Raw genomic sequence first — 26,413 nt, 5'->3', positions numbered from 1 at the left:
CAACTGTCGCAAAACACATTCTCTGACAGTTTGCTGCTGGTAATTTATGCAAGTAAAATAAACATACATTTTACATAAGCTCATAAGTTGTACTCCTTCCCCAGGAGCACTGTAAAGTACTTTGGAGACGTCAGCCCAGTGCCAGTCCATCCTCAGACCTCATCTGTCACCCTACAGTATACATTTAATTACTATGTATAGGAAGAATTACATTGTTTCAGAGAACTCTGTTCCTTTATTTCATTATGTAAGTATTTGCTTTTTATTTTATAGTTTATTTTATTTCATTTTGTCTGTTTTGTACAGTTGAATTTGTTATTATTTTTTATATATTCAATGATTTTATTTGTTGTTGCACATTATTGTTCTTGCACTATAAATAATTTTTTCCACATTGCTGTTGCAGTTTTTTGAAACCAAAAATAATAAACCAAAAATTATAATGTTTGTATATTTTAACTGCTTCAGAGTAGTTTTGAAACCTGAAACAACTGCATAATAATGTACCACATACATGTGCAAATACATGTCAGACTGCAATGAATTGTAGTAGGTGTGTGCATGGTAACAATCAATATTATTGGCAGAAATAGAGGGCCCCAAAATCAAATTTTGCTCAGGACTTCATAAAGCGCTTTTCTACGAAGTGCTTTAAGTTAATGCCTCTCATTCACCCATTCACACACACACACACACACACACACACTGTTTGGGAAACAGACACCAAAAACAACATATGTAACTTTTAAAGTGATGATAATAAACGTTTACTCCTTATGTTCAGGATATAGGTAAGCACCAAACCAATTATGTATTTTTCTAATATTTCTATCAGTGTTTACAGCTACTCATGTGTGCAACACTGTTACTGTGATGATAAATACTGAAATATTTATATTTAACATCTAATCTGTGTCCTTAAGCTGACCTTTAGCTGTGGTGGTGGGGAGGTGTACTTGTCTTCGTATATGTTTAGATCCCTGCTTGACTTTACTATCCTGACCTGTGGTGTGGGGAGTCAGAAGTGGATGTGGTGTGGGCTGAACATTACCAGGGATTGGTGGCAGGTGTACATGTTTAGATTCCTGTTTGTCTGTACCGTCTTTCAGTATTTTACCACTAAACTGGCCTGGGATGGGTGGGGTCAGAGGCAAATGTGTGAGCTGACCTTTAGCTGCAATGGTTGAGAGGTGTAATTGTCTTAATCTTAGTTTGGATTCCTGCCTAACTGTACCTGACCTGTGGTGTAGGGAGTCAGTGGTGGATGTGGTGTAGGCTGAACCTTACCAGGGATTGGTGGCAGGTGTAAATATTTAGATTCGTGTTTGTCTGTACCGTCTTTCAGTATTTTACCACTAGACTGTGACTCTGACTCCCCACACCACAGGTCAGGATAGTACAGTCAAGCAGGGATCTAAACATATACGAAGACAAGTACACCTCCCCACCACCACAGCTAAAGGTCAGCTAAAGGACACAGATTAGATGTTAAATATAAATATTTCAGTATTTATCATCACAGTAACAGTGTTGCACACATGAGTAGCTGTAAATACTCATAGAAACATTAGCAAAATTCATATGTTGGTTTGGTGCTTACCTATATCCTGAACATAAGGAGTAAACCTGAATCCACCTCTGACTCCCTACACCACAGGTCAGGTACAATTAGGCAGGAATCCAAACTAAGATTAAGACAATTACAGCTCCCAACCATTGCAGCTAAAGGTCAGCTCACACATCTGACCCCACCCATCCAAGGCCAGTTTAGTATTAAAATACTGAAAGACGGTACAGACAAACAGGAATCTAAACATTTAGAGCTGTCACCAATCCATGGTAAAGTTCAGCCCACACCCCATCCACCTCTGAGTCCCCACACCACAGGTCAGGATAGTATAGTCAAGCAGGGATCTAGACCAATATCAAGACAAGCACACCTCCCCAACACCACAGCTAAAAGTCAGCTCATGCATCTGCCTCTGCCTCACCCATCCCAGGCCAGTTTAGTGGTAAAATACTGAAAGACAGTACAGACAAACAGGAATCCAAACATGTACAGCTGCCACCAATCCCTGGTAAATGTCAGCCCACACCACATCCACCTCTGACTCCCTACACCACAGGTCAGGTACAATTACGCAGGAATCTAAACTAAGATCAAGACAATTACAGCTCCCAACCATTTCAGCTAAAGGTCAGCTCACACATCTGACCCCACCCATCCCAGGTCAGTTTAGTGGTAAAATACTGAAAGACGGTACAGACAAACAGGAATCTAAACATTTACAGCTGCCACCAATCCCCTGGTAAAGTTCAGCCCACACCACATTCACCTCTGAGTCCCCACACCACAGGTCAGGATAGTACAGTCAAGCAGGGGTCAGATGTGTGAGCTGACCTTTAGCTGCAATGGTTTGGAGCTGTACTGTTTAGATTACTGTCTGTCTGTACTGTCTTTCAGTATTTATCATCACTAGACTGGCCTGGGATGGGTGGCGTCAGAGGCAGATGTGTGAGCTGACCTTTAGCTGTGGTGGTGGGAAGGTGTACTTGATGTTAGTTTAGATCCCTGCTTGACTGTACTATCCTGACCTGTGGTGTGGGGAGTCAGAGGTGGATGTTTTGTGGGCTGAACCTTACCAGGGATTGGTGGCAGGTGTACATGTTTGGATACCTGTTTGTCTGTACCGTCTTTCAGTCTTTTATCACTAGACTGGCCTGTGGTTGGGAGGTGTACTTGTCTTGATATTTGTTAAGATCCCTGCTTGAATGTACTATCCTGACCTGTGGTGTGGGGAGTCAGCGGTGCATGTTTAGATTTCTGTTTGTCTGTACTGTCTTTCAGTCTTTTATGACTAGACTGGCCTGGGATGGGTGACGTCAGAGGCAGATGTGTGAGCTGACCTTTAGCTGTGGTGGTGGGGAGATGTGCTTGTATTGATATTGGCCTAGATCCCTGCTTGACTGTACTATCCTGACCTGTGGTGTGGGGACTCAGAGGTGGATGGGGTGTGGGCTGAACTTTACGAGGGATTGGTGGCAGCTCTAAATGTTTAGATTCCTGTTTGTCTGTACCGTCTTTCAGTATTTTTCTACTAAACTGGCCTCGAATGAGTGGGGTCAGATGTGTGAGCTGACCTTTAGCTGCAATGGTTGGGAGCTGTAATTGACTTGATCTTAGTTTGGATTCCTGCCTAATTGTACCTGACCTGTGGTGTAGGGAGTCAGAGGTGAATGTGGTGTGGGCTGACCCTTACCAGGGATTAGTGGCAGGTGTACATGTTTAGATTTCTGTTTGTCTGTACTGTCTTTCAGTCTTTTATCACTAGACCGGCCTGGGATGGGTGACGTCAGAGGCAGATGTGTGAGCTGACCTTTAGCTATGGTGGTGGGGAGATGTGCTTGTCTTGATATTGGCCTAGATCCCTGCTTGACTGTACTATCCTGACCTGTGGCATGGGGAGTCAGAGGTGCATGTTTAGATTCCTGTTTGTCTGTACTGTCTTTCAGTCTTTTATTACTAGACTGGCCTGGGATGGGTAGGGTCAGATGTGTGAGCTGACCTTTAGCTGCAATGGTTGGGAGCTGTTTACATGGGAGGTTTACATGTTTGGATTCCTGTTTGTCTGTACTGTCTTTCGGTATTTTATCACTAGACTGGCCTGGGATGGGTGATGTCAGAGGCAGATGTGTGAGCTGACTTTTAGCTGTGGTGGTGGGGAGTTGTACTTGATGTTAGTTTAGATCCCTGCTTGACTGTACTATCCTGACCTGTGGTGTGGGGAGTCAGCGGTGCATGTTTAGATTCCCGATTGTCTGTACTGTCTTAAAATGTATACCTGCCACCAATTCTTAGTAAGGGTCAGCCCACACCACATCCACCCCTGACTCCCCACCACCACAGCTAAAGGTAAGCTCACACATCTGACCCCACCCACCCATCCCAGGCCAGTCTAGTGGTAAAAGATCGAAAGACAGTACAGACAAATAGGAATCTAAACACCTGCCACCAATCCCCAAGGTTCAGCCCACACCACATCCACCTCTGACTCCCCACACCACAGGTCGGGATAGTACAGTCAAAAAGGTATCTAAAGAAATATCAAGAAAAGCTCACCTCCCCAGCACCACAGCTAAACATCTGCTCACACATTTCACCCCACCCATCCCGGGCCAGTCTAGTGCTAAAAGACTGAAAGAGTACAGACAAACAGGAGTCTAAACATGTACACCTGCCACCAATCCCTGGTAAGGGTCAGCCCACAAAACATCCACCTCTGACTCCCCACACCACAGGTCAGGCTAGTACAGTCAAGCAGGGATTTAAACTAAGATCAAGACAAGTACACCTCCCCACCACCACAGCTAAAGGTCAGCTCACACATCTGATCCCACCCATCCCAGGTCAGTCTAGTGGTAAAAGATCGAAAGACAGTACAGACAAATAGGAATCTAAACACCTGCCACCAATCCCCAAGGTTCAGCCCACACCACATCCACCTCTGACTCCCCACACCACAGGTCGGGATAGTACAGTCAAAAAGGTATCTAAAGAAATATCAGGGTTAAGTGCACCTCCCCAACACCACCCTTACCAATCCCTGGTAAGGGTCAGCCCAACAAAACATCCACATCTGACTCCCCACACCACAGGTCAGGATAGTACAGTCAAGCAGGGATCTAAACAAATATCAAGACAAGTACACCTCCCCAACATCACAGCTAAAGATCAGCTCACACATTTCACCCTATTCAGTGGTAAAAGACTAAAAGACAAAACAGGAATCTAAACATGTACACCAGCCACCAGTCCCTGATAAGAGTCAGCCCACACCTTATCCACCCCTGACTACCCACCACCACAGCTAAAGGTCAGCTCACACATCTGATCCACCCATCCCAGGCCAGTCTCGTAGTAAAAGACTGAATGACAGTACAGACAAACAGGAATCTAAAAATGTACACCTGACACCAATCCCTAAGGTTCAGCCCACACCACATTCACCTCTGACTCCCCACACCACAGGTCAGGATAGTACAGTCAAAAAGGGATCTGAACACATATCAAGACAAGTACACCTCCCCATCACCACCCTTACCAATCCCTGGTAAGGGTTAGCCCACACCACATCCACCTCTGACTCCCCACACCACAGGTCAGGATAGTACAGTCAAGCAGGGATATAAACTAAGATCAAGACAAGTACACCTCCCCACCACCACAGCTAAAGGTCAACTCACACATCTGATCTACCCATCCCAGGTCAGTCTCGTGGTACAAGACTTTATGACAGTACAGACAAACAGGAATCTAAACATGTACACCTGCCACCAATCCCTGGTAAGGGTCAGCACACACCACACAACCCCCTTGACTCCCCACCACCACAGCTAAAGGTCAGCTCACACATCTGATAAAATACTGAGAGACAGTACAGACAAACAGCAATCTAAACACGTACACCTGCCACCAATCCCTAAGGTCCAGACCACACCACATCCACCTCTGACTCCCCACACCACAGGTCAGGATAGTACAGTCAAGCAGGAATCTAAAGAAATATCAAGACAAGTACACATCCCCAACACCACAGCTACAGATCAGCTCACACATCTGCCTCTGACGCCACCCATCCCAGGCCGGTCTAGTTATAAAATACTGAAAGACAGTACAGACAAACAGGAATCTAATCAGTACACCTCCCCACCACCACAGCTAAAGGTCAGCTCACACATCTGATCCACCCATCAGTCTTGTGGTAAAAGACTGAATGACAGTACAGACAAAAAGGAATCTAAACATCTGCCACCAATCCCTGGTAAGGTTCAGCCCACACCACATTCACCTCTGAGTTTAAGCCAGTGGACAGGGATGATGCCTCTATTACATCCATGGTCACGGATATAAAGGAAACCAATCTAGCAGAGGTCAACATAATTTCTTCAATGTTTGTGTTCAATGGCACGTATTCCTCCATCTTGTGGTCGTCCATTTCTGTTTCACTATCACTTTTTAGCATATATGTTTGTCGTAGCTGCATTATCACTTCATAACAAGTATTTGTTACTGGTACAATATCACTACTTACGTACTTACTACTACTTACTTGCTTACTGATGTGTCTGAGATAATTCTCACAGAATACTGTAAAAAAAAATTTTGATCATAGTTTGGCTTTGATTATAGCCGAATTTAGCAACGTTGCCTAGGAACAGGCCCCGCCGACTCCCTAGCAGTGACTGTGACGTCATATATAGGCGACAGTAGCAAGTTAGGCCACACCCCCATGTCACTTGTGATAAACACAAATACCCACGTAGTCAGTGTCTATTTTGTTATACATTATAACAAAATTTGTCATTATTATTATTATTATTATTATTTGTCAACCGGAATATGGGCGAAATGGCTACTGTTAGTCAGGAGGACACTCATTAATACACAGGATAAGATGTTACAATCACAGACATATATACGTAGACGCCGCATTGAGCGGGTTGGTCCGTTGCTGCGATACGTCGATGCGTCCGCGTCTGATGTGGCAGATCTGCCCTGTAAACTCAGACGTATGTCCGTTTGCCATGTGAAACTGAAGAGCTGTTGACTAATCATCCGCTAGATGTCGCTACCGCAGCACTGTCGCGGGGTAGTTGACTCAGAAGAAGAAGAAGGTACCTGAGGTGCCTGCTTCTTATCGGTCCTGTTGTTGTCATCTATACGATATTAAGGTAAGTTAAGACCTTCCGTAGAGCAGGAACGTGTGTTCATATGTGTTTGATCTCTATTAATGTACTAGGTCTAATTTTGCTTGGCAGTATGTTAAAATGTAGTGAAACGTGCTAAGCTTGTTCTGCTAATTTACAGCATTAGCAATGGGTGAACCAGCATTTGGTTTTGTGCAACCAAATGTTGTGTAACGCTGATACTCAAGTGAAGATTGAGACATTTAGATAACCGCTATTTTAAATAAACAGGTCTACTGCTCGTAGAAGCCCTTGTCCCCGAGGTAAACATAATATACATTCACTTAAGCACCGCTAACACTGTTAGCCCTGACTCCATGAATACGAACTCCATACCAATACTCTCATATTTTAATTTGACTTCCACATACATCCCACACGCCGGCCAATTATTGATTATTTTCCACTTTCGAATACAATGTTAGTGATGCCACTTCCTTTCGGCTTATATGTAATAAAATAAATACGCGGTTATTTTTGATGTGGTAACTTTGAACTTTGAGCTACTGCTGCAGTCTTGTAGCTGTTTCCGTGAAGAAGCGGAAGCTGCCCTCCAAATTCACAAAGACTAGGGTTATCTTTGATCCTCCGAAATTTTCTTTGGCTGATCATTCACATGCTGAAATGCTTGCGTTCTCTTCATTCAAGATGTTGAAACAGTCTTTACTTGGACGAATGATTTGTATTTGTAAATGTTTTCTACCATTAAGGTGCCAAGGCCAAGGGTTCTTCATGCGAAACAGTTGTTACTCTCCTTTAATTTTAAGTTTTTGTTATTTATGACCCAACACTTAAGGAATAATTACTCAACAATCCGCTGCTGCTGTAAACACTATGATCTGGAGACAAGCCCAGTGTTGAGCCAGCCGGGTCACCAGATTGAATCTCTGCAAATCCCTACTAGCCAAAGCTGACACAGCTTCTCATCCTTCTGCTCAAGCAGTCTAAAAGATTGTGTATATATATATGTGTGTGTGTGTGTAGATAGATAAAGGAATGTAGGTATTGTTGTGGTTTTTCTCATTTGTTGTGTGTGTTTCACCCAAAGAAGTGACAGTTCTCTGCACTTTGGCCTCAATCCCCTTTAAGTGACAAGGTCAGTGAGTCCCAGGTGATGTCTGGCTAAGCCTGAGCTGAGAGGAGATAAACCAGTGAGCAAGAAGACAACTCCACTGTGTTACAACTGCAGGACGCTGTGGGTTCACTGACTGGGTAGAGTGTTCCCCAGTGGCTTGTACCTGGAAGAGTGTCTGAAGTTTGTTGTGGCTGGTGGAGTGTCAGATTCAAGTCTTAAATGTTGTTGTGTGTGTGTTTAAGAACGCGCAGGTGTAAGATAAAAGATGTGAAAAGTAGTTTACTCATACAATCCCACACCACAGAACAACTTGATGGTTTCCCACCTTAACAAGCTAGTAAGAATTAGTGATGTGTCGGTTGCGAACAATCCGGGCTCTTTGAAGTGAATGACGGGAGCCAGCTCCCGATTGTTGTTGTTTTTTTTTTGTTGTTTTTTTTTACTTTTTTTCTGTTAAAGCCGCACGTGATTGGTCAAGATGTGTGGTGAGCAGAAGGGGGGGTTTACAGATAGTTTTTTGGCATTTTTTTTTAATTAATATATAATAATAATAATACTAATAATATTGTGAAGATTATGAATATTATAATTATTATTATCATCATTATTATAATTAATTAATTAATCTCAGTGTTGCAAATCCGTCTTCGGTCAGCTGACCTTCCTTACAGTTTCTGCCTTTTTAGAAAGTGGCAGGAGTTTGGATTTTGTTTTGTTGGGTTTTCGGTTGGTTTTTGGTTTGGTCAATAATAATTGACCTTTTTGTCTGATTGAGATGTATCTTTGTTTTTATATTTAATATTTTATTATATATTTATTTTATACTTTTTGTAGCACCTTGCTCCAGTTTATCTTGAATTTACAAATAAAGCCATATAAATGATAAACATTCAATATAATGCATGTTTTTTGTATTAGTAATTCATTTTACACATAATTTGATATTATTGTTGGTAATGAATTAATTTAATCAACAAAAACTCTGAGGAGCCACTTGGGAGCCGAAAGAGTTGGCTCTTTTTAGTGAGCCGAGCCAAAAGAACCGGCTCTCTAAAACGAGCCAGAATGCCCATAACTAGTAAGGATATTATTCAGTTTCTAAGCCAATAACCACCAGTCATCAAGCTTAAAATTACTGTACTGTGCCTCTTCATTGTTCACTGTTTCCAGTGAGGTTAGAGGAGGAGGGTAGTAACGTAGAACCATTTCTGTTCTATAGTGAATGTCTCAACTATGAGCAAAGGATGCCAAATGTTCTTGTAGCTGGAAGACAGTCTGATCCAAAAACAAAGTTAAAACTAGAGATGGGCAGATGAAACCATGTGAACCTTTGGGGCTTCTCCATGATGGTACTGTAGATTGTAGATTCAAAGCTTTAAAACCTCAAACACAGACACTACCAGTGACATCTAGTGGTCATCTCCTATTATAGCAGCCACAAACAAATGATTCACATCAAGTTGACTCCAGTTCCAACAAATAAAAATACAAAGTCAATCTTAAGCAGCTGTGTCTCCATTCTGACTCATTGTCCATTCATTGTCAAGTTACAACATGTTGAAATGTGTTTGCCTATTACTTCTTTTCACTTGAAACATGTCTCAGATTGATATGACAGATTTGTACTGTAAAATGAGATCACACATATTTCAACATCAGTGACTCCTTCTTACGAATGAAGTGGAGTAAAGGATTCAAATCACTCAGTGTTTCATTGTGACGTATGAAGCCTCAAATTACATTGGCCATATGATCACAGAGATTTGATACAAGCCTCAACACAGCGTTTTGAACCAGTCTGCTTCAATAAAGTGAACAGGTTTTGGAGCCTCAGTGTCAAACGTCCTATTTCTAGCTAAAACACAAGCTAAGAATTAATTTATGGACAAGTAGTGGATAGTTAGAGAATGACTCTTTGTGCTAAAACACGATACCAACCAGGTTCATTTGATAATTAAATAAATAAGGCCGTACTAGTTTCAGGCGTGCACCATCCACAGATGTTCCTAATAAAAATGAGTCGGAAAACATCTTCAAGAAACCTCAAATTAGTCCAGTTGCCTTTGTTTTCGTTTTGTTTTTGGGTTCACCATGACCTTGATGTCTAGGAATATTTGCATAATTGATTGCCTGAAAACTTGATTGTAATTAAGGAGAGCATTGTGGGGAACAAAATAAAAAAGGAAAACTCCATCTGCTCATTTTCACATGTTGTCTTTCTTGTCTGCTTGTCTGCTGTCAGCATGGCACAGTGGGGTGCCATACTCTCAATAATCGCAGCTCTTGGAGGAGCAGCACTCTTAGCCTCTGTGCACAAGATCGAAGAGGGGCACACTGGAGTTTACTACAGGTGAGTGTGCAGCACACATTATTGTTTTTTTTATGTCAGGGATTAGTGTTACACTGCTCTCTTGTAAAACAGTCTGTTAGTAATGAACAGCTGCTTTAAAGGTGTTAGCTATAAACATCCTTACAGTTAACAGCTTGTGAATGCCCGAGCTTTAATATAACCAAATCAGCTGTTTACTGATACTGATACTCTTCTGGATATTTTAGGTAATAGGAAGATGTTACTTGTACCTTGACACATTTTTCCTCAGAAGTGTCACCAAAGGTAGGGTGACATGGTCTTATACGCTGACCTTACCGAGGCATGACCATCCTCTCGGTTTTGACAGCTGCTGCTCCAGGTGTGAGAGGTCATGACGACTCCCTCGTCTCTGTTCATCGTCCTTGGGCCTTGTGTCCTGATCTCAGTCGCCTCTCTGTCTGTCGTCTTCTGTGTGGATGACTGTGGCCTTGTCCCAGTCAGTTGTTCCATGTCATGTTACAAGACATACATCGGGGATACAGGGAGAAGGTTCAGCACATGAAAACAGGAACTGCAAAAGAGAAAACCATGGACTGGGACAAGGCCACAGTCATCCACACAGAAGACGACAGACACCAACGGTGGATCAGAGAGACGACTGAGATCAGGAAACGAGGCCCGAGGACGATGAGCAGAGACGAGGGAGTCTTCATGATCTCACACACCTGGAGCAGCAGCTGTCAAAACCGAGAGGGTGGTCACGCATCGGTAAGATCAGCGCGTAAGACCACATCACCCTATCATTGGTGAATCTTCTGAGGAAGACAGGTTTCCGCAGAAACATATCAAGATTTGAAGACCTTCCTATTATCTAAGAAATCAGAGTCTGAAAAAAGGAAAACACTAACATATTTGTAATCTCAAAGGCACAATGAACACCACTGAGCTGTATATTTACTAATTTATTTATTTCGATCAGTAGAACAAAACTATACATTACATATATATGTGTGTATATACATACATATACATACATATACATACACACACAAATACAAAAGAAAAAAGTGTGTTATAAAATTGAATTTCCATTTCTAAGTTGTTCCATAAATTTACATTTTTTATTGTTGTACATCTTTGTTGTGCATTGGTTCTTGTCTTTGTTTTTCGTGCAGTTTTAAAGTATATCTGTGTGCGTCTGTCTCTCAACCAGGGGAGGGGCTCTCCTGACTGCCACCAGTGGCCCTGGTTTCCACCTTATGCTCCCATTCATCACCACCTACAAGTCTGTTCAGGTGAGTCAAGTTTCTTAAATATCACCCGTCATGAAAATGATGGCGTTTTTTCCTGAACTTCGATGTGCAAAATAAAAACTGTGTGTTTTTTGGGCCTGTCTGAAAATCCAGTTAGTTTGGAGGGAGGTGTCAACCGAGATAAATAAAATAATAGGAGTGGATTTAGATTTTTCTTTCGTTATTTTATATCCCGGTAAAATCACGGAAACAGTCCTACGTAAGGACGGGTACTTGTTGAAGATTCTTTTGGGAAGTGGTAGGAAAGCCATAACTGGAAGGTGGTTGCAACTAGATCCTAGGTCCAGTGGCACGGGATCATTAAAGAAATTTACTGTATGAAGAGACTTACTTTTGTTTTAAGACTTAAGTTGGAGAAATGTATGGAACGCTGGGAAAAATGGATCGTGAATGCACCTTGAATAGTGTGACATATGTCGTACGTGTATGTGTAATAGAATATTTCGATTTTAACTGTATCACCCTTGATGTTCTCATATTCTTCGTACATGTTAATAAATAAAAAGTAAAAAAAACACACACACAAAAAAAATGAACATATGAAATAGTTTACCAAGTTGTCCTGTAGCCTCCCACAACTAGATGGCTTCCAAGCTTATCAAGACAGTAAGAATATGATCCAGTTACCAGGACAATAACCACCAGCCATCAAGCTAATAATTAGCATAACTGTACCCCTCACTGTCAGGAAGGGAGAGTAGCTTCGTAGAGCAGTTTCTGTTAACTATTAAATGTCTCGACTGTCGGAAAAGAAAAGCAACATTTCTGTTGTCAGCCGCATGCACTCCTGGCAGTAGAGGAACTGTGGGTTTTTAGATGACACTGTCCCCACAACAATATCACATATCACATTTGATCGCCCAGATCCCTCAGTGATCTTTAGATTATAATACTGCACACTGAACAGCAACCAGGAGTTATCTGAAACCAGTTTAATTCTGGGTTATTTTGTTTTGGCTTATCTTTTGGACTTCTGTGGAAGCTAAATTCAGTGGACTTTTTATCAGCCTTTTACGTCAGTTTTCTTCTTTGCTGCACTCTCTAACTATATATTTACAGTACTGTGCACATGTTCTAGACAGGTTTGGAGAGGTTTACTGTAAACTAAATATGCTTTCAAAAATATAGATAACGACTGTTTATTTTTTCAGTTATCAGTTTATCAGTTAACAAAATGTACAGTGAGCGAACAAAAGAAAAATCACGTCAGTATTTTGTTACTACCCTTTGCCTTCAAACCAGCATCAATCCTTATCAATCAAATCTTATAAGTACACAAAGTCAGGGTTATTGTTGGATCGTAGACACAGTGGTCGGCCAAGGAAACTGTGCATAAAAGTGGCAGCAGGCGTCTCTGGGTTGATGAGTCAAAATGTGAAATATAAAGTCTGTAGCAGAAGGCAGTTTGTTCACTGAGGGACTGGAGACCAGTACAATAATCCGTGTCTGCAGGCAACAGGAAAGAATGGTGGAAGTTCCCCACAAGTTTGGGGCTGCATTTCTGCAAATGGAGTTGGGATTTGTTCAGGATTAATGGTGTCCTCAGTGCTGAGAAATACATGATTGGCCCAAAATTTATTCTGCAGAACAGCAGGATAACAACCCAAAACATACAGGCTAGGTCATTAAGAACTGTCTTCAGTGTAAAGAGGAACAAGAAGTCCTGGAAGTGATGGCCTGGCCAACATCATGGAGTGTGTCTGGGATTACATGAAGAGGCGGAAGGATTTGAGGAAGCCTACATCCACAGATCTGTGGTTCGTTCTCCAAGATGTTTGGAACGACCTACCAGCCGAGTTCCTTCAAAAACTGTGTGGTAGTGTACCAAGAAGAATTGATGCTGTCTTGAAGGCAAAGGGTGGTCCACATGGATAATTTGGTTAATGGTTGTAAATCCATTTAATTTCACAATTGTTAATAGAACTGTTCTCATGAACTAATAAACATCAGTTTCTGAGGTTGCTGTGGTGAAGCCCCAGTTTGCTTTGCAGACGCATTGCTTTTTGTGCAGCCTCAATGAAGGGTTTGTGTGCTTGAATTTCTCTTATAGGGATGATGGCGTCTCTGTGGTGCAGAAGCTGAGAGCACTCAACGCACTGTGTTGCCATTAATCCACATATTAATTGTGTATTTCTTCGCATTATTTGACACTGACAAGTAGCAAACATCAACAGCTCCAGGAGTCACTTTTTTGTGTCTCCTAGTAACATTTTGGATGTGGTTTGTGCTACTCGCCTTACGTATCTGTGTTTGCTGTTGAGTATTTGTAGCACGTGTCAAATTAATGACCTTTTTTTTTTTTTTTTTAATTTGCTTGTGTTTTGTCTATTTGTATGACATGTGATTTGCAAAAATTATATCATGGTTAGTCCACATGTAAAGTTTTATTTTGTTAATTTTGAGCCACTCAAAGGTGGACTTACTCTTCAACTACTCTTGTTTGTCTTGTTGCATAACATAGCAACATCGCACTGCAACCCCATACTTGACTGGTTCATGCCAGAAGCAACAAGACTTTCAAACCCAAATCTGTGATGGCCTTCAACAGGTTTCCTTGCAAAATTCAGATAAGAGGGTTAGCAGAGGGTTGGTTGCTTCTTGTGATTCACCTTTCCTGGGATGAGGGAAGCATTAAATTTGTTGGATATCTTGATCTTGTTCCTCCAGGCTTTGGCATAGTCGTGTTACTGCTTCTGAGAATGGCTTTATAAAGCAGTGGTGTGTTTGAGGGCAGGTGGCATCAGTTGTGTGTGTGCAGCCAGTTATCCACGCGTTTCTGGAGGATTTAGTAGCTAAGGTTGTGAATAGCAAAGTGTGTGCGTGTGTTGTATGAGAACAGGAGAGACAAAATCTGCTTGTGTACCACAGGCTGATGTACTTTACAAATGTAGCGAACGATGCATTTGTGCTAGATCTGTTTAAGATTTAACATATGCCTGTGCATCCGGAGAATGAGTGTGTTTAAATTGGCCAGTAATTTCACCCTTATCTGCGGTTCGTTCACATCGTTCTTACAAACTCACCCAAGACTCCAGGACAATACAATATCTTATTTACACAGGAGTGCTTTTTGTAAAATTGACTGAAGGAGCATTATGGGGAGGATTCTTTATTAGAAATATTCTACTTAATGATTGTGGTTGTAAAATAAAAACTAAAATATTTTTTCAGAATGGATAGCTACTTCAGTTTTCCTGCAGGGAGCCAGATGTTTCCCCAACATTTCTGAAGCGAGGGTTTTCTGGCCACAAGACATTTACTCTCTGATCTAAGTTGAATTGTGGCTGGTTGAGACATCGGCCTGCCAGTGATTTACTGTGTCAGGAAAGGAACTGAAATAGTTGATTCTCCAAAAAAAATGTAAACCAGAGAATCCACTGCAACAGAGTGTAATGGGTACTGTTTTTGTGTAACGCTGAGCTTTTCTGACAAATTGCATCATTGAGGTTCTGCTACTTTGTGCTGCTACATTGCATCTCACGATACTAAACAGAAACTTCCTGCTGCTGTGTTTTGTCATCTGTGTGGCTGATATTGAATTACTTGAATTCTTAAAGTGTCAGGTTTACTCTCAACCCCACGGCCGTTTCTGGTGTTTTTGTAACAATGTCTGGAACACAAAAATGTCACGACGGTGATGAATGAAAAGTAATAAAAGCGTCTGTTTGTCTCACAGACAACACTGCAGACGGATGAGGTGAAGAACGTACCATGCGGCACAAGGTAGGTTTGCTTTATTTTTATGGACCTAAGCGGTATCAGATGTGGTGTACAGATTTATTACTCGTCTCATTCATCATGTACCTCACACAGTACATTTTGTGTAGTGTTACACCGACGCTTCAGGAGTCAGAGTGTTACCAGCACAGCTAGTGAACTACTGGCATCGTCCAGTAAAGTACAGCCCCTCTCATTCTGGTGTTTGTTTAAACGTGATGAATGTTTTTTTCTTACAGTGGAGGGGTGATGATTTACTTTGACCGCATCGAAGTGGTGAACTACCTCGTTCCATCAGCAGGTAAATTCAAACATCTGACATCCTTAACCCCCTCCTCCATTTATTTTGGATTCTGCAGCTGTGGGCAACTCCTCTGGAGATAACTTCTTCTCTCTTAAAAATAGCCTGTATCTTAATTTTTTTTTGTTTTTTTTAGTGTATGATATAGTGAGGAACTTCACAGCAGACTACGACAAGGCTTTGATATTCAACAAAGTTCACCATGAGCTCAACCAGTTCTGCAGCGTTCACTCACTGCAGGAGGTCTACATCGGCCTGTTTGGTGAGTATGCTGCAGCGCTGTGTGTGTGTGACTGCTGCTTTAATGTTGTGTTATGATGCATCTGCTGCATTAACAGCATGTGGGACATAGTCCACAGGCACATGAGAGTTCAACACAGCCCAAATTAGCAGCCCGACCCATTAGTCAACAGCTGCTATGCATATGGCTGCTGTTGACTGTATTTTTTTTTAATTCACATTGTTAAAGTGAGTGCGTCTTTATGAACCTGAGACACACAGGGCTCTGCACCTTTTGGTATTTCAAGTTTGGTTTTAGACCGTAAAATAAAAAAATGGAGTTTATTTGACTTTCAGTTTGAAAAGCAAAACCAAAAAGTGCTAAACGAATGCGTTTAACTTTTGTCCCTTTTAATGTATGAAAAAAGAAAACAAAACAGAGCTACACAAGAAAACTGCCGTTGTTTGATTCATATAAAGCCACAAGTTTTTGTAGCTGAAGAAGAAGAAGAAGATGATGAAATGGCAGTTAACAGCAGTCACAGGTTTTATTAGCTCTCTATAAAAATATTTCTGTTAGTCAAAAAGGAGTACAGACTTCACTTCAGAGCAGTACTTTACAATCTTCTGAATCTGGAGAAGCACCAGGTTATTATGCAGGAAACATCTGAAATTTCTGTTTTGAACTCTGAACGATGAATGATTCATCTCCATGAGAGCAGTGTTCCAGATGTAGGCTATGTCCTCTTTAAAGGAAAAAACAGCTTTTCCGTGTTTTTTTTCGTTTTTTTTGACTTGTTGCACTTTTATTTTACAAATCAATGAAAATTACGTCTAATATTGACTTTGTCTTTTCAATGTTATACTCCAGAATAAAAGAAATGATTCTTTTATTTATAGATTTTTTTTCTTTCTTTTTTTGTGGGTGTTTTGGGCTCTTCAAAGTGCCTTGAGATAATCTGGATTGCTATTGACGCTTTATAAATGAAGTGCCTTCTGGCAATGATAATGAATTGATGCAAATTACATGAAGCTCTTAATGGCTTCGCTGGAAGTGTGTGTGTTTAAACCGCATTCTCAGTTCCTGGGTTGTTGTGGAGCTTCATCCTGTGACAGCTTGTGAAAATGTTTTTCTAACGAAACGTACTACAACATACTACGTATGAGTAGTCTGGCAACAACACAAGTCCCATAATTAATAGATTTTCGTCACTGCAGAATAGAGATGAACGTCAAGAAGAAAATGTATTTCACAAGACAGATTGAAATGTTCTTGGGTACGTTTTTATTACTGGGGTATCTTCCAGGTGTTGGTCTCCTGTCTGCCTCGAGGAGACAGATGCCATTGCTTAATACATTATTAGAGTCAGGATACGATAATAGGATTCCTCAAAGTGAAACCAGCAATTTATATAACATAATCCATGTCTGAAAGGGGCTCTGTTTATTTTAGAAAGTTTTAGAAAGTCAGCTCACACAACCTTTTTTTATGCTTCTCCCTTCCAGACCAAATTGATGAAAACTTGAAGTTGACTCTTCAAGAAGATCTCACATCGATGGCACCTGGACTCATCATACAGGTACAGTAATATCACCAGAGAGCGCCCATACGGACGAAACACTTCACAATAAAACTGTCCAGTTTGGCTGAAGCCAGGGCTACTAGGGTTATGAAGCTGCAGCTATCCCTCTGTGTCTGTCTGTGACACGCTTTTCTAGTGTTTCATCATCATTCCTCCAGTTATACTTGTAGCAGCATGAGTATTACCTTATCAATTCCTTATTATTATTCTTGGCAGAGTACTTGTAGATTCATGAAACACGGAATGAAGTCATTTTACAAACTTTCCCAGACCCTCAGTAAAGCCTCTCTCCTGGAGCCTTTATCCTAACAACGCAAGACGCTGTTTCTTCAGGATAGTTAAATGTTGAGCAATATTATGACTTTAAGACGATGCTGAGTGGTTTCTCTCTCTCTACACCGACAGGGTTCCAAACATTTAATTCCTGAGTTTTAACTGCTTCACTGGACGATTTTTACTTTCGCTCTGTGTTTACTGTAAATCCCCTGGCTCAGTTGAAATAACAACCACATTTATTTCTGAGGAAGCAGCGGTTCAGTCAGCTCTGATGGGCTTTAATAGTACAGTCTCTGTTCTTGGGCTCCTCTCCAGTTGGATGTTTTCTTGGACATCCGCTGGAGATGAAAATCTCTCTCATGTGTTTCTTGTTACACTCGTGTTGTCTTCATCTGTCCTGTTAACAGAGCTAAATGTGTCCTTCTCTGTGTGACTGGTCCACAGGCGGTCCGTGTCACAAAACCCAACATTCCAGAGAGCATTCGGAGGAACTACGAGCTCATGTGAGTTTTCTTTTTTCCATGACCCACCAAGCTTGTGAATTTAAAGGAAGCATCCTGCTTTCCCTCTCAGTCTCTTAGAGGATTATATTATATTATTGAAACTATATTGAAATATTGAATATATATTGGATATATTGAAACTATTATAGTTTCAAATTCAGGGATGCAGCACATGTTGAAAGTGAAAGTATTCAAGTCAGGAAGAAGTAATAGTGAGAACCTGATGTAACATGCTGTTCTCATCTGGTCTTTGTTACCCACTGCTGTGTCTGTTTCGTGGTACACAAACCTCTGTGTTGCCTGTCTGGAACATCTTGTAGCTGTTTAGTGAAAGGCATCACAATAACAAGCTCATCCACAATGAAAGGAGACCACAGAGCTCAATATGTAATGTAACATCACAGCAAACTCAATTAAATTCTCATAAAATAAATAAAGCCACTTAGGGAATCACAATTATGTAACAGACATCTGTAAAACTATTAACAAAACAAAATGCATATTCCTTTTAGTCTTTCTATGAGGAATATATTGTGTTTGAAAGGGACGTGGGCAGTGACATTTTTTTTGCAGTCGGGCTCTCAATGAGCTGGTTTTTCCAGTGTGTTCTTCATCCCTTCTTCTACTTCATTCCTACTTGGGCCCGTTGCCAGCTTTTCAGCCACTTCAGGGTGATGAAGCGTTGCCATGATGTGTCATTATGTTGTCATAATGTGTCTATTATTGTCTTCTTTATCTAATTTAAACAACGTGATCATCTAGCATAAATAAACTGTACCCCAGGTCTAGATCTGGGTTTATCCAGGTTTATATTTTCCCAGCATCTGAGCCTGGCTGGAGTTATGTCTTCTTATGCAAGCGTAGGACTTCTGTGGCAGTGGCCCATTAGCTGTGCTCTGTGTTGTGGGTTGTGGTGCAACCTATTGGCCCACACTTGAGATGATGTCACAGTCTCCCTTTGAATCTGTGCCTCCTACAATGACTGATGAAGTTTCTCAAGACTGCAAGAATGCCTTGTGTCTGTGTGAGAGATGTTTATGCAGTAAAACAACCCTTTCATGACTCGTGGGTGGAAGTGTTTATTCTCCTATGCAAATAAATAAACACACATTAATATACATCTCTTGAGATGTAATTAACAGATTTATTCATAAATAAATTTTAGGTTCAAAATGTTACATATCTGAACTTTTCATTAGATCAGAGTAACTTAATCAAGATGAAGCACGTGGAGGTTTATAGCAGTCACGCTGAATCTTAAATCTTCGTGCATGATATGATATATTCAGGATATGTTTAAAATGGCAGAGAGAGATGTTGATTCAGCTGTGTTTTCCCTTTGATAGCTTTAGTTTATGGTCTTGTTATCTATTATTTTAACCATACCCTTTTAGTCAGTGGGCTAGATCAAACAACAGCAACACTTTAGTGTTCAGCTCAATCCAGTTTAACAGCACCACAATCCTCCAAAATGATCATCAAGTCAGGTTACCAGCTTTCTTACGCTGTTTCAACGTAAACCCACAGGACTGAGATCTTAGAATGCTGTGTGTGTGTGTGAGTGTGTGAGTGTGAGTGTGTGTGTGCGTGCGTGCGTGCGTGCGTGCGTGCATGCGTGTGAGAGAGAGAGAGAGAAATGGTACAAAGGTAAGTACTGAACAGGTTAAAAAAAAGGTTTGGCCACCCAAAACTGAAAAATAATGTACATTTCAGAATTATACAAAAGGGCCTTTTTCAGGGAACATGAAGTGGGTTAACAATGTAAAGCTGATCTGCAGCAATGAAGGTTGAATCAGCCTTGAAAGCTGGTGCTACTAATTCCTACAGGTGGAACACACTGTGGTACCAGACCCTCATGAGCATCAGGTGAACAGTATTGTGAGAAAATACTATAATAGAAAAAGGCAATTAACAATAGAAGAGAGACAGACCATCATAACACTTAAAAATGTAGGTCTTTCCTACAGGGAAATTGCAAAAGTCAAGATGTCAGTGAGTACAGTTTTCGTCACCATCAAATGCTCAGAAACTGGGGGAAACTCCGACTGGAAGCAATCTGACAGACCCAAAGCCACAACTGAATCAGAGGACAAGTTTCTGAATGTTAACAGCTCGCTTCAAGCACGGCTTAATAGTAGTCGTAGTAAGCAAGTCTCAGTTTCAACGGTGAAGAGAAGACTTGAAGCTGCAGGTTTGACAGGACGAGCTGCAGCAAGAAAGCCATTGCTAAGATGTCAGAATAAGACAAAGAGGCTCTCCTGGGCCACGAAACACCGCCACTGGAAGAAGGTGTTATGGACTGATGGATCAAAATTTCAAATCTTCGGTTCATCACGCAGGATCTTTGTACGCTGTTGAGTAGGCGAGAGGATGGTTCCACAGTGTGTGACATCAACTGTCAAACATGGAGGAGGAAGTGTGATGGTCTGGGGCTGTTCTGCTGGATCCAGGGTCAGTGACTTGTACAGAGTGAGCGGCACCCTGAACCAAAACGGCTTCCACAGCATTCTGCAGCGCCATGTAATAACCCTCTGGTATGCGCCTAGTTGGTCAGAGGTTCATCAAGATAATGACCCAAAATACAAGTCCAAGCTACGCCAAAACTACCTCAGGAAAAAAGAACAAGATGGTAAGCTTGAAAACATGGAGTGGCCAGCACAGTCTCCAGACTTAAACCCCATCGAGCTGGTTTGGGATGAACTGGACAGAAGAGTGAAAGCCAAGCAACCTACAAGTGCCACACATTTATGGGAACTTCTGCAACAGACTTGGGAAGAACTTTCTGAAGAATATTGGATTTCTATTGTAGAAAGAATGCCACGAGTGTGTTCAGCTGCTACATCTGCCAAAGGTGGCTACTTTGATGAGTCAAAGGTTTATGATACATTTTGGTCTATACATTGATTCCATGATTTTTTTTTCAACTCAAATTGCTTATTTGTTCTATGCTTTCATTTCAGAGTGCAATGACACAATAAACTGAATAATTTTCAGAAAAGAAAATGGAAAAAGTGTGGCGTTGTAAAATGTTTATATATTTTTATATATGTATGTATGTGTGTGTGTACACTTTGTAGATATATAGATATACTTTGCTTGCAGCGTTTTTGAAGTGTTTTTGCAGGATTTTAGAGTTTGGCATCAGTCATTTGTGTTACGGTAACTGGGTAACTAGGGAACTGCACAGAGAAAGTGATGTTTATTATTAAACTTCCAGTAAAAAAAAAAAAAGCTCCAACATTAGCAGTCGGGGCGGGAAGGGGTGGGGGGGGGGGTGCCCTATTCCCTATTCCCTATTCCCTATTCCCTATTCCCTTTTCTCTATTCCCTATTCCCTATGTTGTTGAAAAGTTGCAACTTTTTGATTTTGCTTTTTTCTGGGTGGGAAATCAGTTGCATCTGTGCAACTATAATCTGCAGACTTTAGGTGACTGTACTTTTGGTTTCCATTTTTCGTTCATCTGAAAAGTTGTTTGCCACAGTACTGTTTTTACAGCTTGTCTGGAGGACTGGGCACTGATGTTGTTTATCTTGGAGTGGACAGTTTCTGTGCACAAGTTTAATTTTGAAGGGAACCTTAACTTTCAAAAAATAAAAATCGATTTTGAAAATAACTCTCAGGTGTTAAACAAATAAAATTTTCTTTTTAGCCGATGGCTTTAATCAGTGAGCAGGCAAACAGACGGAAACCTGATTAATTTATATCCTTTTAGCATTAAGATTTCTTTCTCTGAGACTAAAGGTAAAATCCACTATTTAGTGTGGAGACTGAGCATTTAGTGGACATTTCTAAGACGGTGCTAGACTCAAACTTTCTCACAGTCTGCCCTGGCAGTGAGCTGATTAGTTACCTACTCTGCGGTTCTTTAGCCATGTAAAATAAAAAACAAAATCAGAGACACAGGAAGCAGAAAGGCTCCAACAAGACTGCACAAAGTTTGAAGTGAACTGCAGAAGCTTCTTGGATGAGTTACCTTTGTGGATATACCGTGACTTATATAACTGAAAACCTTCACAAACGTGAAGGCACAAAGTACCTGAAAAGACCGATAATAGTAATTCCTCATGTCTGCTAAAGTCCACCACTGACTAAACTCACCTTACCAATGTATATTAAATCACAACTCCCCAGTCACAGTGTGTTTTGCATGCAGTCTCAAGATATAAAATTTAAATGCCGGGACAATCCCACTGAAATAACAGTTAGGCTTCTAAGGATGCAGCACTGCGTATTTGAGCTGATAGGAGATTTCCAGAGAAGCATGTCATAGTTACAGTACTTCATTGTGTCAGCATGAGAGCAAGGGACACAATGTTCACTCGATCCTCAGAGGAGAAAGTGAAAGGAAGTACGTCAGTTCTTTCTTTTAAAAAGTGTGTATGTGTGTTTGCAGGGAGAGCGAGAAGACAAAACTGCTGATCTCTCAACAGACACAGAAGGTTGTGGAGAAGGAGGCAGAGACTGAAAGGATTAAAGCTGTAATAGGTGAGAGCGACTGAATCTGAACAATGATGGTTCTAAACACTATAGGCTGAAACTGAACTAGAGATGCTGATATGGATTCTGATGCCCAAACTATATACTGTATTATAGTGTTTACTACTTAGTCTGTATGGATGTGACATGTCGATGTCAAACTAGACGAAGAATTGATGTCAAATTGTCGAAAATACGCCAGCCGGCATTTTAGGCAGCATCTGAGACATTTTTCAATATATATTCACTGATATTATTTGATCAGCTCTAAACTGGTAAATCTGCTTCTTTGTTTTGTAGAGGCTGAGAAAGTGGCACAAGTGGCAGAAATCAAGTTCGGACAGAAAGTCATGGAAAAGGAGACGGAAAAAAGAATCTCTCAAATCGAAGGTTGGTATCTGATGGTGGAGGAAGAAAAATAAAAAAGCTGTTTAACTTTGGTTTACTTTCATATATCACATTTAAATACAGCCATGGCATACAATATCTAAAAATCAATATTTGACAAAGATAGTAAATGACCATGTGTTTATAAAGCACATTTTTTTGGTGCTTTCCATTCATAATGTTATATATTTACCCACTCAATAAGCGTACACATATTCACACACCACTGCCAAGCACTGGGAGTGTCTTGCTCAAAGATACTTCAGTCCCTGCACAGCCTCCCTCAGTTTTAAGAATGAATTTTAACATCTGTTAGCTTGTTTGCTGCTTTAATATTTTAGTTTGGATTCACCCTTCCCATCGGCCTTGCTGCCATCCACCACATGTAGCTGTTTTCAGTAGAAAAGTTTAGAGAAACCCAGGAACTGTACTCTAGCAGCACCAAAGAAGTTTCTCTCTGGAAAGTGGAAAGTAAACAACAACTTAATGTGCTCTGGAGCCTCTGGTCATGGACCTGCTCTACCTACTGAGCCACAGCTGCACAAGTACAAATGTAAAAAAGCACAAACTAGAAATACTCAAGACACAACACACAAATATTTTGCGTGAAATATGATTCATCTACCCCTTCAGCATGATGTCAAACAGTTGGTCAGAGGTCACTGAAATAAAAAACTACAACTGTTTTAATGTGTTGGCAGACCAAATGTGCTTATTTGTTATGTGTGTGTGTACTGCTTTGCTGTTGGGGTCTGGGAATTATAAGTTTAGGTCCAATGCATATTTGTTGCTCTCTGTAGTCTTCTTAAACCACCTGAACCTTGAAAGTGTTTTTTTGGGATTGACAGACAGTGCTTACCTGGCCCGGCAGAAAGCCAAAGCAGATGCAGAGTACTACACAGCCCTGAGAGCTGCTGAGGCCAATAAGGTAAGGAGATGACGCAAACACATGTTCCACCAAATCCAGGCTGCTCTTTATGTGAGTTACTCATTACATGAGTTTTATTGCCCCTCCTGCAGCTGAAGCTGACACCAGAGTACCTGCAGCTAATGAAGTACAAGGCCATCGCAGCCAACAGCAAAATCTACTTTGGGAACGACATACCCCAGATGTTTGTGGACTCTGCCTCTGCGGGGAGCTCTATCAAGGCCTCCGCAGCCATGGACATTGTTGGTGAGCAGATTCTGGACCTGGATTAGCGAGGCAAGTGGTGGGACCCAGAGGACCACCTAGAGGTGGAGGACGATCTGCTGGAAGGTAGAAGTCCAGCACACAGGCCGGCTGGTTGGTTGGCGGGCAGGTTCTCCAGTGGCCCAAACAAGCTCTACTGGCCAGGGCCTCTATTTCTCAAACATCTTAGAATCACTGCTAGAAATCACATCGGAAGTTTCACTAGGATGTGAAGTTCTCCAGATAATTTGTGTTTTTTTTTAAGAGCATTCCTTTGCATTTACTCTGTCCTGATTGCGAGTGGCATCATCTAGAGGCCAAACTTTAAATTGGACTAAAACTGCTTCCTCTGTGGTAGAACAACGAGCTCCTTTAAGAGCTCTCTGTAGCTCAGCTCCCATGGTCTGTGCATACAGTATCATAAATCCACTGTGTGTTTATACTACACTTTTCATCCATGTCACACATTGAAGAAACTGCAAAATTCTTAATGGAAATTATCGATCTCTCATCCTAATCAAGCTTTTAGGTGCAGTAAATTGAGTCACCAACTTCTAAAATCTTGGTTATTTAATTCCCATTTTTCATTAACTGACTCTTGGCTAAACCCCACTAACCTAATGCTGACTTCAAATACAGTCATATTCACTGTATCTATATTGATAAGACTCATATTTTTTTTATCGTCATCCGTTTTCCTTCTGTGTGTTTGGTTTGACTCATACTGTGCAGTCATCTTTCTGTGTTCCTACACACTCCACTTCAGTACAATTATTCAGTGGAATTTAGCAAACAGTCAAACAACTTCCCAGAAACGAGTCTTGCCGTTACACTAAATATATTCGAAATCAAGCAGACACTGACATGACCTGCATTACTACAGGATAGGTAAAATGCTCCGTCACCGGCAATGGTCCGCCAGCTGTGGTTTCCTTCTGATCTGCTTGAAAAGTATGGGCCCTGGCCACAAATACAGGCTTGATACAGGGATGAAGAATGTACTGTGGTAGCTGCTGACTGTCAAATGTAATATCATCACTGCATTTGTATGTATGTTTTTTTTTTTTTTTAAATGACTTCTAAGCACAGCTGATCTACTGAATGTTCACTGAATTTGTACAACTGTATTAAGTTGGACCACATTTTCTGTATATGTGTGTGTAGCACTTGTTTTATTTTTTATTCACGCAGGGTTACATGTCAGGGCTACATTTGAATGATTTCAGATTAAGACTAAGGCTGGGTTTCATCGTTCGTTTTGATCATTCAAATCAATCTCCCTGTTTCAAAGATCTGTCATGGGATTATAAAACCCTCTGATCAATTTGAAAAGGAGAGAAGAAGAAGAAGCCATCTCTGCCTTCCCTTGTTGGACATCTCGCTGCAGTTTCGCAATGTTGCTTTCACAAGGCCCACCTTGTGAGACCAATACACTGACATTAATGTAGACTTGAGGGACATCCACAACATGACGAGCTCCAACTCTGAGAGCACCGTAACAATACCCAGCCCTGATTATGACACAAAAACCTGCCTTTATGGGCCAGCTTTCATAACCAAACTATAGCTTTCATAAGACAGATCTTAGCTGTGAAACTGTATCATGGAAGTAACATTTGCAGGATGCGTATAGTGAATTGCCTTTGAGCCTATTGTCAGCATGATACAGCACCGGAGGAGAAAGAACTTGTACATGTTGAAAACCACTGACTGAGAAAGGAGTCTGTGAGTCACCGTGCGTCTACAGAAACCTCGACATTATGAGGACTTAAAACCAGAGTCATTAAATGTGCGAACACTTGCGTACTCTGCAAGTCATCAGTAAAGCAGGTTTCGTGTGCTTTCCGGGATGTTGTCAAATTTCTTGTGGCATTACATCAACAACGTTTTGGACCAAAAGTTGCAGTAATTTTCCAAAGTAGGCAAAGAACTGACTCATTTAGTTTTGTTACTCAAAGTGAAGTATTGGTTCCAGATGTGGCGTTGGTCATGTTCGAACATTTCTTCTAATTTACATCAAGTTTTTATCAAGCATTAATATCATCACTCTCTAATGGTGGACCAGTCTGCTCTCAAAGTGACTTCTCGTGTCTTCATTTTTATTCAGACATCACGGATCAGTTAAAACTTGACACAGACTTTACAGGCAAATGTTTTTGCACTGATTTCAATTGTGAATGTACAATCAAGATATTGTCTTACGACAATAAAGTTCAGTTTTATTCTTTGAGAAGTTAATGGCATTATGAAGATCTTTCCTTCAAGTACAGTGTGACATATAGGATGTTTCAATAAAACACTTGTTTTGTCTAATTAAACTTATTTTACGCGTA

At 41.0% G+C, this 26,413-nt stretch overlaps 1 protein-coding gene across 1 annotated transcript; it reads left to right on the top strand.

The window, feature by feature from the left end:
• The first annotated feature begins 6,634 nt into the window (after window positions 1-6,634).
• erlin2 (ER lipid raft associated 2) lies at window positions 6,635-26,413 on the top strand. Its single transcript, XM_047592193.1, has 12 exons — window positions 6,635-6,732; window positions 10,065-10,172; window positions 11,347-11,428; window positions 15,123-15,169; window positions 15,403-15,464; window positions 15,601-15,726; window positions 17,190-17,263; window positions 17,987-18,045; window positions 22,440-22,531; window positions 22,823-22,912; window positions 23,758-23,837; window positions 23,930-26,413. The coding sequence occupies exons 2-12, from the start codon at window positions 10,066-10,068 to the stop codon at window positions 24,107-24,109; spliced, it is 999 nt and encodes a 332-aa protein (XP_047448149.1). The 5' UTR covers window positions 6,635-6,732; window position 10,065; the 3' UTR covers window positions 24,110-26,413.

This window comes from Mugil cephalus, chromosome 8, assembly GCF_022458985.1.
Source record: "Mugil cephalus isolate CIBA_MC_2020 chromosome 8, CIBA_Mcephalus_1.1, whole genome shotgun sequence".
NCBI lineage: Eukaryota > Metazoa > Chordata > Actinopteri > Mugiliformes > Mugilidae > Mugil > Mugil cephalus.
Note: the sequence above shows the minus strand (reverse complement) of the source record. Positions and strands in the feature narration are given on the sequence as shown.

Excerpts from the sequence above, each read along its gene's own strand:
- erlin2 (XM_047592193.1), top strand. The coding sequence starts at position 10,066 with ATGGCACAGTGGGGTGCCATACTCTCAATAATCGCAGCTCTTGGAGGA. Across the intron at positions 15,465-15,600 it reads CTACCTCGTTCCATCAGCAG|TGTATGATATAGTGAGGAAC; the intron begins GTAAATTCAAAC and ends TGTTTTTTTTAG. Across the intron at positions 22,913-23,757 it reads AAGAATCTCTCAAATCGAAG|ACAGTGCTTACCTGGCCCGG; the intron begins GTTGGTATCTGA and ends TGGGATTGACAG.